Source organism: Echinops telfairi, unplaced genomic scaffold (genome assembly GCF_000313985.2).
Source record: "Echinops telfairi isolate 266 unplaced genomic scaffold, ASM31398v2 ScPeMD7_7420;HRSCAF=8458, whole genome shotgun sequence".
NCBI lineage: Eukaryota > Metazoa > Chordata > Mammalia > Afrosoricida > Tenrecidae > Echinops > Echinops telfairi.
The window spans coordinates 49,886,713-49,902,188 of NW_022111320.1; the positions used below are offsets into that span (position 1 = coordinate 49,886,713).

At 52.0% G+C, this 15,476-nt stretch overlaps 2 protein-coding genes and 1 long non-coding RNA gene across 5 annotated transcripts in view; 1 reads left to right on the forward strand and 2 right to left on the reverse strand.

Annotated features, from left to right (window-relative positions):
- The window catches only part of PLXNB1 (plexin B1), a 26,008-nt gene extending 25,611 nt beyond the window's left edge, over window positions 1-397 (reverse strand). The window contains exon 1 of the mRNA XM_004703982.3: window positions 348-397. The gene's annotated coding sequence lies outside the window, so the exon portion shown is untranslated. The remainder of the gene's footprint in view (window positions 1-347) is intronic.
- Window positions 398-3,377: 2,980 nt separating this feature from the next.
- On the reverse strand, window positions 3,378-9,079 carry CCDC51 (coiled-coil domain containing 51). 3 transcript variants are annotated; one of them, XM_045297664.1, is made up of 4 exons: window positions 9,027-9,079; window positions 5,866-6,373; window positions 4,771-4,935; window positions 3,378-4,336 (listed from the first exon to the last, which is right to left on the reverse strand). In XM_045297664.1, the coding sequence occupies exons 2-4, from the start codon at window positions 6,175-6,177 to the stop codon at window positions 3,581-3,583; spliced, it is 1,233 nt and encodes a 410-aa protein (XP_045153599.1). In that variant the 5' UTR covers window positions 6,178-6,373; window positions 9,027-9,079; the 3' UTR covers window positions 3,378-3,580. The 3 variants fall into 3 exon arrangements, with proteins under 3 accessions (XP_045153599.1, XP_045153598.1, XP_004704038.2); XM_045297663.1 differs by lacking the exon at window positions 9,027-9,079 and adding an exon at window positions 8,723-9,001; XM_004703981.3 differs by lacking the exon at window positions 9,027-9,079 and having other exon boundaries at window positions 5,866-8,393.
- A 106-nt stretch (window positions 9,080-9,185) lies between these two features.
- LOC123522532 lies at window positions 9,186-9,608 on the forward strand. The gene is made up of 3 exons (XR_006680792.1): window positions 9,186-9,270; window positions 9,363-9,418; window positions 9,501-9,608. It is a non-coding gene; the product is annotated as an uncharacterized LOC123522532 (long non-coding RNA).
- The last annotated feature ends 5,868 nt before the right edge of the window (window positions 9,609-15,476 follow it).

Below are 15,476 nucleotides of genomic sequence, written 5' to 3' on the forward strand. Positions count from 1 at the left end.
GCTTGCTGCGTGGCGGTGGTAACCATGGCAACGGGGATCGCGGAGAGAAGGGGGGTTACGGAGTGCAGCCTCAATTGCTGGGGGCCCGGCCTGCCACCTCGGGGGCCTTACCTGGGGGGCAGCAGCGTTTGAACTAGAATTGGGAGCCTTCCCGGGTTGGGAATGGCATGATCACGGGCGCAGGGTGGCTCGCTCTCCAAACCCCCGGGTTACTGGTGGTAAACTGCAGCCTCGGCCTCTTCCCGCCCGCCCCAGATCAGACCCGGGCCCCTCACCTGCCCGGCCTGTTCGCCAGCCATCACCCTACCCTGCCCAGCGCCCCAAGCGCCCTCTTTTTCTTCCAGTACCTGGCTCTTGTGGTCGTCTTCCCAACTTCCTGGACCTCAACTTCCAGGTATACCTTGATTCTCCCCACCGCACCTAGGCTTGCCCCTACTCCCAAGACTCTCCAGCAGCTAACCCCTCCTTCCGGCCCCCACCTCTGACTCTGCGGGAAGAGCCCGGGCTTTGGGGTTGGGCCTGGGTTTGCGCCATCACTAAGTTAAGTAACCTGACCCCCAAGCTTATTTGCTCACCGCTAAATGGGGGTGACACCACCATCACCACACCTAGCCAAGCTGTTAGGGGAGGGCACCTGGGCCACAGAGGTGCTCAGCAAGGGAGCATTTCCTTGACTTTTACCTGGTCCTCTCCCCAAAGGTAGCCCTGAGCACCACCCCCACCCCCCAGCTAAGGAGTCTGGGCATGTCTGGACTCCCTCCTTGGCAAATACCTGGGCCTTCACTTGGAGGGAACGCTGGGTGGAAGGCTCTCTCTTCAAGACCCAGTTGTGCCCTCTGCAGGGCCCTTTACATACATCCTGCCATGCTTGCTGCAAGCCGGAACCAGTACTTGGCCCACTTTGTTAGTACTTCTCTAGAACTTTGGCCCAGAGACAGTGGGTCAGTCAGTCTCCTGGTAGGCACAACCCATCACCCACACAAGATAGAGGATGATTTTACCCAGTAGAATCCAGTCATTCACATTGGCTACTACCCAATGAGATAAGGTCACAGGTGTCCTCTGTTCCCCTCCCACTCCCTCTCAGGGAACCTCCTTTCATCTCACGTACCAAGCCCTTAGTGTTCCAAATTCTCCCTCCCTAACTTTATACCAAAAAACAAACAAAAACCCTTGTTGACATCAAGTGGATTCTGACTCACAGCCACCCTGTAGGACAGAGTAGAACTGACCTCATCGGTTTTTCTCAGAGCGCTGGTGGTTTCAAACTGCTGACCTTGTGGGTGGCAGCCCAGCGTGTAATATAATCGTCACACCACCAGGGCTCCATCCTAACCCTACAAGTTACATTTTTAGCTCCAGGACCCTGGATCAGCACCAGGGATCACCTGTGGCCTCTGACCTCAGAAAATCCCTTGTCTGCCCACACGGCACCCTAGGTCCTCACTTCTAACCTTTCTGCTCCAAAAGCCCCCCACATCCCATCACTTCTAACAGGTGTTTGGCCACCCACCCATGTTAACACTCAGGCCTCTGCAGCATGTTGTACCCCTTTCAGGATACCTAGAATCCCTGCTTCCCTCCCTCACCCCCTTCAAAAAAAATCCATTCCCTTATGTATGCAACTTTCAGAATTCACATCACCCCAGAGGGGTATCAGGGACTTCTGAGCCCCACAGCTCTGTTGCTAGGTTGCTGAATACAGTTGGTCATTTCATCCCACAACCCCCTGAGGAACCTGACCCTCAGAGGATTAGAACATCGTGAAGCCTTGGGGCCATGATTACTGCCAAAGGTGAGCACAGGCTGCGGGGAGGGAAGGAACCTCCTGGAAATTACTGGCTCATAACCCAGGAGAAAGAGCCACCCTGCGGGCTCACTGTGCCTTGAAAGGGGCACCATGCATCAGATCCTCCACTCCTCCAAGAGGACAGAGCGCCTTTCCACTGCTCCTGTTTACTCATGGGCACAAGGCCATCTATGGCCAGTTAGCTCGGGAGACCAAAGTTCAATGTCCCCCTTTGAAAGGGGAGAGGTCAGGGGTGGGAAGGTCAGGCAATCTCCATGCCTCATTGCACCTCCCACCTCTGGGAGGGCCCTCCTGGCTGCTTGGGGCTGAGCTGTGAGGGCTGCCCCAGGCTACGGACAGAGACAGATCAATACCCCACTTCCAGCAGCACACCTGTGTGGCTCACTGCCTGCCCCACAGACCCAAAGTGGCCATCACCCAGGTATTGTGTTCTCAGCAACACTAACCATTCCCCTAATCCCTCTGCTCACTCCTCCAGCATTAAAGAGCCCTGGCAGGCCAGCCAATGCCAATTCATAGCAGCCACGGAGAACCGCTCCCCAGGCTTGCCAAGGCTGTAACCTTTACAGCCTTGGTGGCGGGTGGAGTGGTTACCAATTAATTGGGCTGTGATCTCACGGCACTCCGAGGGAGCGCGACTGGGTTTTCTACTCCTGTGAAGTCTCCTGTGAATGGGCGTAGACTCCCTGCACCTTATTTCTCTCACGGAGGGCCCAGTGGGTTCATACTGTCCACGCTTCCATGAACAGCCAGGTGCTTCACCACTGTGTCTGCAGTGTGTTTTCAATGCAAGTGGCTCAGAAGGGGGGTGTAACTAGGGGTGGATTACCCAATAAGCAAGGTACTCCCTGGCTGACTGTTTACTTCCTGGGGCTCACCTTTCCACATGGCTTTCGCCACCATGCTCACCAGGTGAGCAGCTGCCCAGGTATCCCTAACTAGGACACCCAGTTTATCTGGCACAAGAAATCCAAACTGAGAAGCCAAACCCGAGGGGTCACACGTGAAAAGCAGTACTAAAGGGGTGGGGGTTGGTGGCTGTGCAAACTATGGCGATTGACAGAAGCTACTACAATTCCTGTGGAAGTGAATTAAAATTTCCTAATTGAGTCAGGGATGGAGAGGAAACAGCATATTGCAGCTGTGAGGCCCGGAGGCCGTGCATGTCACAATGGCATCTTCAGTGCATTGCACGGAGAGGGCAGGTAGAACATCTGCAACAACAAAAATAAAAGCCACGTTGACTGGCCCAGGTCAGAGTGCTGAGAGTGAAACCAGTGAGGTCAAGTTTAGAGGCCCCATCACACGTTCTAGCAAAAGTCTGTGTGTATTTTATCTACAAGGTTCGCTCACTGAGATTCCCCAATTCCAGATTGCACTCGAACTGCTGATGGCTGTGAACTTCTTAGATTGCTAAATAATCTAAATTATATTAAAGAAAAAAAAAAAAAGGCAGCCCTAAAGTGGAGATGAGAGAGGGACTATAGAGTGGGGTGGGGGGAGATGTACCCAAACCCAGATTCAACCCATGTGTCACAGACCCCCGTTTTCAATGAACCAAACTCAGTCTGATTTAAGTTGCTTTAAGTAATACAAACAAAAATGACTTTGTCATGAATACAGGTCTTGAAGAAGGATGTCAATAAGCAGTGCCTAAAAAGCAAAGGCACAGCAGTGGCGCTCGGGCTCAAGCAGAGGTTGGGTGCACCCCCAACCCCTCCCCCTGCTGGCATCATCTGGCTATGCCCCCTGGAGGAGGGCCGGGGGTGGCTAGCTGGCCCTGAAGAGCATGTAGAGCACAGGCAGCGTGGCCACAAATGTCACGCAGGTGACCAGCGTGCTGCAGACGGTGTTCCTGTTCACCTGGGCTCCGAGCCGCTGCTCCGTGTCCGACAGCGCCGTGAGCTTGCTCCCCTGCTCCAGCAGGGCGCTGGGCGGCGCCTGGCCTGCCTGCTCAGCCAAGCCTGGGTGTGCTGCGGCCTTAGCGAGCGGAGCCCCCCCAGCCATTTGGCTGAAAGTCTTTTCCAGGCCGTCGAGCTGCTCTCGTAAACCCTCGAGACATGAACGGACCTGTCTGGAATGGCTGAGCTGCTCCTTCAAGGCAGCTGAAAGGACATCTGTGTCTTTGGCTCGGGTGGGGGAAGTACCTGTCTGGGACCCAGGGCCCTGCCCTGGCCCAGCATGCACCAGGCTCCTCAGGTCCACCATGAGGTCATAGAGGTCCCTCTGCTGGAGGGAATAGCTGGAGGCCTGCTCTCGGATGGCCTCCTGGAGGCTCACAGGCCCCTTCTGGGCCTCCAGGAGCAGGGCCTTCAGCTCCTGTAGCCGAATGCGGTTCACGTAGGTGGAGCCGGCCACGCCAATCAGGGCCCCCAGGACCGACCCAACGAGGGACCAGTTCTTGGTCCTCTCGGCCCGTGCGCGCTCCTTCTCGTGACTCTCCCGCACGGCGGCCGAGAAGAGGGAGAACCTCTCTCGCTCAGACTCTTCCGCACGCTGGTAGGCCATACGAAGCCTCTTCTCTTCCTGTAGAAACAAGGCTGTGTTACCGGGTAGCGGTGCAGCCCTCCGGCCAATGCCCCGCTACCGTGTTCCTGGAGCGGAGCCTCCTGCTTGACATGGAGTACGGGCTTCCTGAGCGTGTGCAGATGGGATGGAAGTACCGGGGCCTGGGCAGAGACTTCCCACCTGAACCAGCCTGGGTCTGACCAGCCATGCACTAGTATTTACATAATGAGCCCATAAGAACCAGAGTGCTCCCTCCTTGAAATCTGGGTCGCAGTCTAGACTGCTCTAGACAACTGGCCCCAGAGGTGGACAGGCCAGGAAGCTTAGGGACCTGTCCTTCAGCCAGCGCTTCTGGCCTCTACCCACCAGAGCAGTCATGGTTCCCACCTGCCATGACTCGCCAGGCTTGGGGCTCCGCGCTGCCAGGAAGGGCTACCTTCAGAGGTACCTGCCTGCAACATCCTGTGCTCCAGAGTCGCCAGTTCCAGATACTGGTTGTCCTCCCTGGAGACGCGGTCCAAGCGGTCCCGCACTTCCTTCAGTTTGGTCTGCTGAACTTCCAAGTCCCCCTGGGCCTCCCGGACAAGTCCACGGGCCACCATGAACACCTTCTCTGCCTGCAGAGAGACCAGACAGAGGCCGTGGGCCCCTTGCCTCCACACCTGGAAGGTTCAGCTCTGTTCTCAACCAGGCTGTGGCTGAGAGGCCGCTGGGCTGCCAGCTGAGAAATGAGGGGAAGAGGGTCCCCCTCAAGGCACTCATCTCACTCCGGAGTGGTGGTCAGAGCCCGGGCCATCAGAATCACAGGATTTATCCCTTCAGGCAGAAATAACATGCCCCTGAGAAATGGGAAAATGCTAACTCCCTTCCAGTACTCACCCCAGTAAAGGGAGCTGACAGGCTAGTCTAGATTTGGGGGCTCCTTATTAACCCACTCAATACCACCAGGAGAAGGCATAGCCTCAGCTTCTGTCTTACGGGCATGGAATATTGGTCTTGGCAAGGCTTTGTGTCTCTCAGGGGAGAAACTGCACATTGCCTATTTGTGCCAGCTGAAGCCCAGGCTCTCCCCAGCTTGAAGCAGGGGCCCGCATGCCTAGGCAGCAGCGGAACGGGATAGCAGGGTGCTTTTCTGCTGCCATTGCCAAATAGGATGTGATAACTTTAGGCAGCTCTGTCTCCCTCCTGTCCCCCAGTGGCCTCTCCTTTCACAGGGCTGTTTTAATTACACACAGGTTCTGAGGACAGCAGAACCCGCAACAGTCCGTGAAGGAAGTGTTTGCTGGCCCATCAGAAGGGTTGCTAATGGGGAGGAATTTATCAGATCACAACTGCCTGCAGGGAGGGTGAGGAGTACAATTACACCCAAGTCCTTCAGCCTAGAAAGCTCACAACAGTTCTCCCTGCAAGCAATGAGTCTACCAGGGATGTTTGTTCAAGACAACAGCTCCTTGGCACCACCTGGCTGGTGACTTATTTGGTGGGAGCCTATAGGCAGCACATACCGAGTGAGAAGGCAGGGTCAACCACCCGGCGTCCCTCCTCACCTCAGTCACGTTTCCCTGGGCCTCTCGAACCTCATTGAGTCCGACAAACTCTTCGTATCTGTCCCACCAGGTCTTGGCGGTGGAGGACACCCGCTGCTGAAGGCTGTGCCCCAGGGCTGCTCCCAGTGCTGTAAGGCGGTGGTAGAGCCCAAGGGCCAGCTCCTGGGGTCTCTTTTGTCTAGGCTGGTTGGAGCCTGGGCTGCAGAGTGTCCTGGTCATAAAGGGGTCCCTACCCAGGATGCCTCTCCGCACCCGTAAGTGGGGCACACCCACGGTGTACAGCATGGCAAGGAGAGAGCTGTGCCCTCTCATCAGGAGATCTGTGCGGTGGATGCCAGGTAGATCAGCTCGAAGTGGTGGTGGGCATAAGCTAGGTCTCAAGGCCAAGGACAGGGCAGAACCTATGAATTCCCATTCAAAGCATCTGAGCGGAGCTTCACGGGTTGGCCCAGGGATTGCAGCCCCCACAGCAGGCGGATCCTCAGGTCAGGTGTGCCCCCAGGTGCTCCTGGACAAAGGGACACATTTGGGTGAGGACGTCATTAGAAAACTAAGCCTCCTGCTTTCCCCCATGAGTCACATCCACCCACCCGCCTCCTTGCATTCCCCAGGTCCATGCTGTGGCTCAGATGAAGTCAAGGGCCCGGCTTTCTGATAATAACTTTCCACTCTGAGTCGTGCCCTAACTGCCAGAGCCTTCACAAAGATTTCTAAGGCTCTCGGGAAAGTTGTGGAACAGAGGGAAATCTCCAGTGTCTTTTCTGGAAGGAAAGGGGGTGGGGGAAACCCCTCAAAAACCAGACTCCCTAAGGACTGCTCAGCCCAGGGGAATCAGAGTTGCGCTCACATACAAGGGCATAGGTCACTCATGTCCCAAAGCAGAGACCTCCCAACTCTTCTCTGAGAGGACAAGTCCAAGAAAAACAGATTTCATAGAGGACCGCTTTTCTTAGGCTCAAACCAACCCTTGTCTGTCCTCCAAGCCCAGACTTCCCAGTCTCTCATTTCCCAGCTTCCCTAAGCTGTTCTCCCTCCTCCCAGGCCTTAGTCACTGCTCAACAGGTTAGGTTTCTTTAATCTTCCCTTTTCAACCCTACTTTGATGTCTGGGCCCTAACAACGCCTACTTCTCCACCCCTGAACTGCAGGAGGCTCCCATTACCCAGGCTCAGGAATAGTAGAGGACCCCAAATGAAAGCCAATCCTGACAAGACTTGGCCAGCATCCTCCTCCTCTAACTGAGTCACATCTCAAAGCACACACACTTAAAAAAAAGAAGAAACAAACTCAACTCCATGGAGTCAATTGACTCATAGCGATCCTACAGGAACGCACATGCCCGTCAGAGCGACCCCTAGTGGCCGATCAGCCACACTAGAACCGAGCAGAAGGTGCTGGGAGCAGGCCTGCAGCAGAGCCAAGAGCTCCAGTTAGGCAGCAGAAAGGACTTCCTGAGGTTAAGTCAGGGCAGAGCACCCTGGCCTCCTCTGTCTGCCATGCTGGGAGCTGTCTCTGAAGCAGCTCTGCTCCTCTTTGCAGCCAAACTCCCTGACAGACTGCTGGCGGTCTCCAGTTCTACATCCATTCTCTGCACTGCCACAGGAGCAGCCGTCTTCCAGGTCAGTTCCACACCGCCAAACCCAGTGCTTCGTTTCCAGTCCTCGTCTCACTAGCCTCCTGAGCACTCCAAGTCTCAGGAGCATGCTCTCTCTCTGTCAATGCCTTGCTCCTTCCCCATCTCCCTGACCTCTCAACGCTGCAGGGCCCCCAGCTCAGTCCTCAGACTGCTCTTTTAATCAGTCACCTCAGTCAATAGCATAACTTTAAAACCCACCTGCAGGTGTACAACTCTATGACTATACTTTTCAAAAAGGTAATTCTATATATGTAAATTGCACAATGTGTGAACAGCTTTATCTTTTTACTACTTGTAATAAAAAAAAGAAAAGAAAACTACACTTCTACAACCCAGAATTCTCCCCTGGGCCCTGTAAGCTCATGAACTCAACTGCCAAGTCCACATCTTTGCTTAGAAGGCTAATGGGGGAGTTGAAACTTGATCCAACACAAAACTATTCATCTCTCTGCTTTGCTTTCCCCACAGCCATCTCCATTGTAGCTGACAGTCACTCTAAGTGCAAAGACAACCTCGGGTCATCCCACCCCATATCCAATTGATTGGGAGATGCCACTGACTTTCTACATCCTGGATCCTGCCACCTCTCTACCCCTGCCAGTGCTATTACCTAGTCCAACCACCATCCTCTCTCCATTATTGCAAGAGCCTCCTGACAGGAGGCTCTCACCTATTCTACTCTCACCTATGCAGACTATTCTCAATGGAGCAGGTAGGCCCAAGTCTCTGCACAGACCCTCCACTGGATCTCCATTTCTCTCAAAAAGTCAAAGTCCTTCCCACGCCCTTGCTCCTCCATTCTCTAACCTGATTTCTCACTAGCACCCTTTCATCTCTCCAACCCCATCTGGGAGATCCAGGTGTTACTGGAGCATACCAGGCTACCCGCCACCTCAAGGGCCTCAGGACAGTAGTTCACTCCCTGTCTACACTGCTTGCTCTCTTCAAGTTCTGCTCAAAAGTCCTGCTCTCAGGGAGGCAGTCCCTGATCACTCTTATCAAAAATCGCCATTCCTCTCCTTGCCCATCCCTCCTCCCCACCCCTTTCCTAGCTTCATCCACGCCCCCTTGTATCACATGACCCGTACTATACATTTCACTTATTGACTTTGCTAGTGGGTTGTCTCATCCATTGGAAAATCAGCTCTGCCAGGGCGGGTACTTAGTTTTGTTCATTACCGGATCCCTAGTACCTAGAATATTATCTGCATATAGTACATACTCCATAAAGAGAGAATCCGCCGTCACATCCCAAACTCCTTCCAGTGGCTTCCAAAGCTCTCAGACCGGCTGATTCGACCCATCGACTTCTGACACACACACCCCTCCCTCGATCGCACCCAGCTGCGATTCCCTAGATTCTCGCAGGACGCCCAGCTCGGTCCTGCCTCAAGGCCTTTGCAGCGGCCCTTTCCTCTACCGACGATGCTCTTGCCATGCACCGTCCCGGGCCTGACGTCGTCCGGCTAAGCCCCTTTCCCGCGGCTCCTGACTCCCGGGCTGGGCGAACCTCCCACCCGGCTCACCCTGGGCGCGTGTACAGAACCGGAGCCGCAAGCCCAACCGAGCTCCAGCCACCCGGCTGACCTCTGACTCGTAGTGCCCGCCCCTAGCGGGCCGCTTCCGGGAGCGAGAAGGGCAACTTCCGGTCCCGCAGCCAATCGGCGGGCCGCGTAGTCATCCAGGCCCTGACGAGGTGGGGGCAGGGAGCTCTGCTTTTCGGTGGCAGGTCTGGGGAAGGGGCGGCAGGCGCCATGTCGGGCCGCGAAGGTGAGTCCCCGGGACCGGGGGGCGGGCGGGGCCCGGCGAAGGCTGGGCTGGAGGCGGCGGGGCCGGGCCGAACGCGCGTATGTCGCCCACAGGTGGCAAGAAGAAGCCCCTGAAACAACCCAAGAAGCAGAACAAGGAGATGGACGAGGTGAGGACGGGCGCGGAGGCGGGGGCGGGCTCCAGGGGCCCGGGAGGCGGTCCTGGAGCGAACCTGCTGTGTCTCTTTCTAGGAAGATAAGGCTTTCAAGCAGAAACAGAAGGAAGAACAAAAGAAACTGGAGGAGCTAAAGGCGAAGGCCGCGGGGAAGGGGCCCCTGGGTAAGTGAGGAAGGGTCCAGTGGGGCTCGAGCCGGACACACCGCGTCCAGCACGGGACGGGACCGCGGGCGGCTCCTTCCTGCGTTAGGGATGAGCTGCGAGGTCATGCCGCCTCTGTGGGACTAACCCTTGTTTGGGGATTCCCGGTGGTAGAAAGCTTGGCCAGGGAGCCCGAACTCACCTTCTGTAGGGAAGTGACGTAAATCCATTTACAGCGTGCACCAGTTCATACAGTTTGGAGTTTTCACATATTCTCCAGACTCCTCCCCGCCAAAAAAAAAATATGTTTCATTATTTGTGTATTGCTTGTAGTATTTTATAGTATTTCTTGCTTTATAGGAGAAAGATGTGGCACTTAGCTTCCATAAGTATCTACCACTTTGAGAAACCTATGTTGCAGTTCTAATCCGTCCTGTAGGTTTGGTATGAATTGGCACTGGATTTAAGAGATTTTTTTTAAACTTACTAGTCATATGTTATCTCTCAAATAGGTATGTCTCCACCCTGACCTAAGTCGTTCCACTTCTCACCTACCTAGACTAAAGTCCAGGCTCCTTGACCTGCTGAAACCAAGCTTCATTTCCTTCTTTACCTTCATTTAAAGGAAGGAGGGATTGGTTAATAACAATTCAAGGGATTTTTCAGGGTACCTTTTGTGGGAGAAAGAGCTTTCTACTCCTGTAAACAGTTACAGTCTCAGAAACACACAGGGGTCTGTCTTTCTACCCTGTCCTAAGAGTCTGTCTTTTCTTGATGGCAATGAGTTTGTTTAATACCATGGTTTCCTTCCCATTCTTCAAACTAGTGGTTGGGAGTCTGTTCAGTAGCTACGCCCTGTTCAAGTACTGTGAGCCACGGAGGGCATGTTGGAGGCTCAGGTGGTAGGAGTGCCACCTACGGGTTTCCCAAGGTTTCCCTACTCTGAGTTTAATCGCCATGATGGTTAACCATAACAGCCCCCAAACCTTACTGCCGTCAAGTCAATTCTGACTCGTCGTGATCCTATAAGACTGTGTAGAACTGGTGGGTTTCCAAGACCATACGTCTTTGTGAGAAAAGAAAGACGACTCTTTTTCCCACGGAGCAGCTGGTGGTTTCAAACTGCTGACCTTGCGGTTACCAGCCCAATACATAACCACTGACCCACCGGGGCTCCTGGCTCATCCTTACAGCACTCAGATTCCGCTTATCAGTATTCTCTTTGGGCAGTGGTTCTCAACCTACCTAATGCGGCGACCCTTTCATACAGTTCCTCATGAGGTGACCCACCCAACTATAAAATTATTTTTGTTGCTACTAAATAACTAATTTTGCTACTATTATGAATCAGGCAACTGTCAAGGAAACCAGCCCCTAACACATCATCACAGGTCTGGTAGGTGCAATTGTACAGCGATAATAAGTAAAGATTATAGTAATGTCATAGCGAGCATGAGAGATAGACGAGTAATTGAAATAATGGAGTCAGACACATTTCATGGTAGCACGCTCACCTCAGCTTCACTTAGTGGTCCACGTGAAGAGAGATTTGCTAACCAAGGCTTTTATATTCTCTGGAGACGTGCAAGCCCCCTAATTACAGGTGAAGACGTCACAGGAAAGGGTTGTGCTGTAGGTACTACAGTAATGAGAGGGGATGATCTAGGGGTATCTACACAATAGAAAGGGGAGGTATTGGGGGTACACATGTAACAAGATGGGCAGATCCTAGATTCAGGGAGGCAGCTTAATTTTGGATGTCACTGAGCGGGTTTGACCTGTTCTCTGGCTCACTATAGAAACCATTATCAGTGGGGTGAAAATCCCATCTACAGGGACCAGACTGATGGCTGAAAGCCTTTAGGGAGAAGTAGCCCATTGTCCTTAACAGTAGGGAGTGGGCCCCACCTGTGGTGGGACCAGACAGGAGTCTGGCAACTGACTGCCTTCAGGGAGGATATCTCTAAGAATCTGACCTCCCACCATATGCTGGCAAATAGCTTCTAATGTTTGGCATATCTTTTGGGGAGACAAAGCTAGGGGGAAGTCTCTTTGTAATCCCACAGGTGACCCTTTGTTCAACACCCCCCCCCCCAAAGGGGTCGAGACCCACAGGTTGAGAACCGCTGCCTTTGGGGATTACAGTGAAACCCCGTGCGATCCAAAACCTGTGTAAGATGGAAATCTGTCAGGGTAGGAAACACAAGTATCTCCCACTGAGCAATAAAGTGATCGGCTGCACCCTGTCAGGTGTGAAGCTTGCAAGGCCCAGAACAACCTGCCGACTTCCAGGCTTCACTGCATACACAGTGTCTAACCACCCCCCGTCTGTGATTGTGTCATGGAGGAGAGCAGTCACAGTGGAAACAGCCCGTACTGCTTCTCACCAGCATCGCCTCATTTGGACTTGTTCACGGCTTGTTTGTTTGCCAAGAATATGCCCAAAGATGTTCTTTAACATTTATATATATACATGTATGTGTGGATGTATGCGTACATATAAAAATCATTTTATTGTGGGCTCTTACAGCTCTTAGGGCAGTCTACACATCAGTTGTATCAAGCACATTTGTACATAGGTTGTCATCATTTTCAAACCATTTTCTTTCTACTTGAGCCTTTGGTATCAGCTTTTTTTCCCTCCCTCCCTCATGCTTCCACCCTTGTGAATCTTCCATAAGTTATAAATTATTGTTATTTTCATATATCTTAAACTCGATCCTTGTCCCCCTTCACCCACACTTCTGTTGTTCGTTCCCCTAGGGGGGGTGGAGGTAGTATGTCAGTCATGACAATTGGTTTCCCCCTTCTCCCACCTTCCTTCTACCCTCATGGTATCACTACGTCAGTGACTGTTTCTGAGGGACTTATCTGTTCTGGATTCCACGTGTTGTGAGCTTTTATCTGTACCAGTGTACATGCTTCAGTCTAGCTGTGTTTGCAAGGTAGAACTGGAGTCATGGTAATGAGGGGAAGAAGCTTTAAAGAACTAGAGCAGTGGTGGGGTTGCCCGATTCATCACAGTAGCAAAATTAAAGTTAGGAAGTAACAACGAAAATAATTTTATGCTGCCGAGCAGCATCCCATCTTATTCCAAACCACAAACAATTCTTAACGTGTTCCTAATTTTGTCTACGTATTGATGTCTGCCGCCGAGTCTGTGTGTCCCCGATCATCCTGAGTGGCAGCATGACCCCTCGTTCTTCGTCTTGTGGAACTTTAGTCACTGTCATGGTTGGGGACAGGTGACACATGTGGACGAGAAGAAGGGCAGGGCTTGGCGAGCCATGGCTACCCAGACATTTGTCATCAATTTCAGTCCGTGGCACCTGCCCCTTCCCTACCCCTGGGCACTTGCACCATGGGTGAGAGGCTGCAGTATTTCAGGTTGCTAGGCAAATTGCAACATTCTGGAAATTATCTAAGGCATCTTATAAGATTCCCAGACCACAGAAGCATGCAGACCAAGCCCCCCACTGCAGGCCCTGCCTGGAAAGAAAGTTGCCACTTTTTCCAAGCCCATTTCTTAACTCTGCTCTGGGGCACCTGTCTCCAGGTATCATCCCTCTCTGGCTCTGGCTCTGCAGACCTTGGCTCTGTGAGTACAGTGTGTAACAATGTTTGACTTGTATGTCTCCATATAAATGAAACTTTTCATTAGAAAAAAGAAAAGAAAAAAATTTATGGTGGGGGGGTGTCACCACAACATGAACTATATTAAAAGGTAGCGCAGCATTAGGAAGGTTGAGAACCACTGAATTAGTGGAATGTTGCGAGTTTTGTCATTGCTGTACTGCGCCTGGGCTGGCTTGTCCCTTTTGACCTTTCTCTGAGGGGTGTCTAATTGCCTATAGATGGGCTTTGGGTCTCCGCTCCGACCCCCCTCATTCCCATCAATTTAATTCTTTGTTTTGGGTCTTCTGATGCCTAATTACCTGATCCCTTCGGCACCTCATGAACACGCGGGCTGGTGTGCTGCTTCCATGTGGGCTTTGTTGCTTCCCTGCTAGATGGCTGCTTGTTTTAACTTCAAGCTTTAAGACCCCATATGTTATAGCTTGTGATAGCTGGCACTATCAGCTTTACCACATTTGCTTATTATGCATCCATTTTGGCTTCAGCAATCATGTTGGGAAGGTGAGCATCACAGAGTGCCAGGTTATTAGAACAAAGTGTTCTTGCGTTGAGGGAGGACTTGAGTAGAGGCTCAATGTCCGTCTACTACCTAATACTTAACATTTAAATATATATACAGAGATCTATATCCCTATTGTTATGTAGTAATACATTTACATGTATACATGCCCATATTTATACTTCTATCAATGTCTTTTGCCTTCTAGTTCTTTGCTCTATTTGTTTTTACTTTCCTCCTGCCCCACCGTCATATTCAACCTTCATTCAGCGTTCAGTAATTCTTCTCGGCTCCATTGCACTTGGTCAAACCAACCCCCCCATGCATTCCACACCATCCTCACCATTGATTTTAGATCTCTTTTTGTTCCCTTGTCCCTGGATTTAAATAGTTCCAGTTCTGTCAGCTGACCCTTATGAATGTTTTCTGATCAGGTCTGATGAGGTGTCAAACCCTGCCCCCCAAGTCAGAAATCTATTTTCGGGATTTCTCGGGGCCTTGGTTGTTATGCTCCCCTTACTGCTCTGTGCACTCCCTTCTCATTTTGCCCCGGGGAGGTGGGGGTGGGGAGTGTCAGACCAGGCACAACTCCCACACTGTGTCTCCAGTGCTGTCCCCTTGTAGCGCTGGGGGTCAGTGAGGGAACGTCATGTGTAGTGGTAGGGCCAGCCCTACGGTCCTCTCTCTGCTTTGGCTGCTCTGAGCAGAAATATCCTCGAGGGTTGGAGGGCCAGGATGTGGTTCCCTCTCTCTCTCTCTCTCTCTTTCTCTCATTCCCTCTTAGTCTGCTCCCGTGCGGCCTGGGCAGACCCTCCACTGTTCCCGGCTTGGCTTGTATCTTCGGTGCTGACCTCTGTAGTGCGTGCCTCTGGGGGAGGGGTCAGCGTAGCTGGGATTGAGGCCATGTTCTTACATTGCTCTTTGGGTGACAGCTTACAAAGTGTATTAGTTTCCCACTTGGTACTTTCTACACAGATTGTTCTGTGGCAGTAGTTGCCATCCATGTGTGCGTCAGCACTTTGCATATCCGCCTGCTCCTGGCCACCTTCGCGTTTCCTTTAGGCAAATCTGCCCCTTTGGGCTCACAGAATTGGCTGTTCGAAGGAGTCCTTTCCTCTTTGGGGTTGCCCATTTTATAGGCCCAACGTTTGGCTGAAAGGACATGCCCCGGAGTGGCTTCAGTTCCAAGTTAGAAGAGAGTGTCTTAGGATCCACTCTTGGCTTCGTCCATCCCTATCAGACCAGTAAGCCTGGTCTTTTGCTGCATTCTGTTCTACATTTCTCCCACTCCAGGTGTCACTCACCATGTGTTACTGGCACAGCAGTCGGTGGTGGTAGCCAGGCTCAATCTCTTCTGGTCTCAGGCTAATGAAAGCTATGGTTTAGGTTTGCCATTAAGCCTTAGAATTAATTGCTTCCTTGAGTCTTACCCTTGTTCCAGGCTGGAAGAGAATAGTTCTATCTTAGGTGTCTACTTCCAGATGTTTATAGCCCCAGGTGCTACTTAATGAAAGGAGAATAGAGAGCATTATTATCTTTATGAACTATGGTACGCCAATTGATCTAGAGAGCCTCCAAAAGGCATCTCATTTTATTTTAAGACTGATTTGGTCAGAGGTCTTTGGGTTTTCTATATGCCTAACTTTAGAACTGTTTCCTAAATTATTTACTATATGTCCCTTTTCTTATGTGTAAATTGGATTTTATTTTTTTAATCATTTTATTGGGAGCTCTTGCAGATATTATAATAATCCATAATTCAATTAGATCAAGC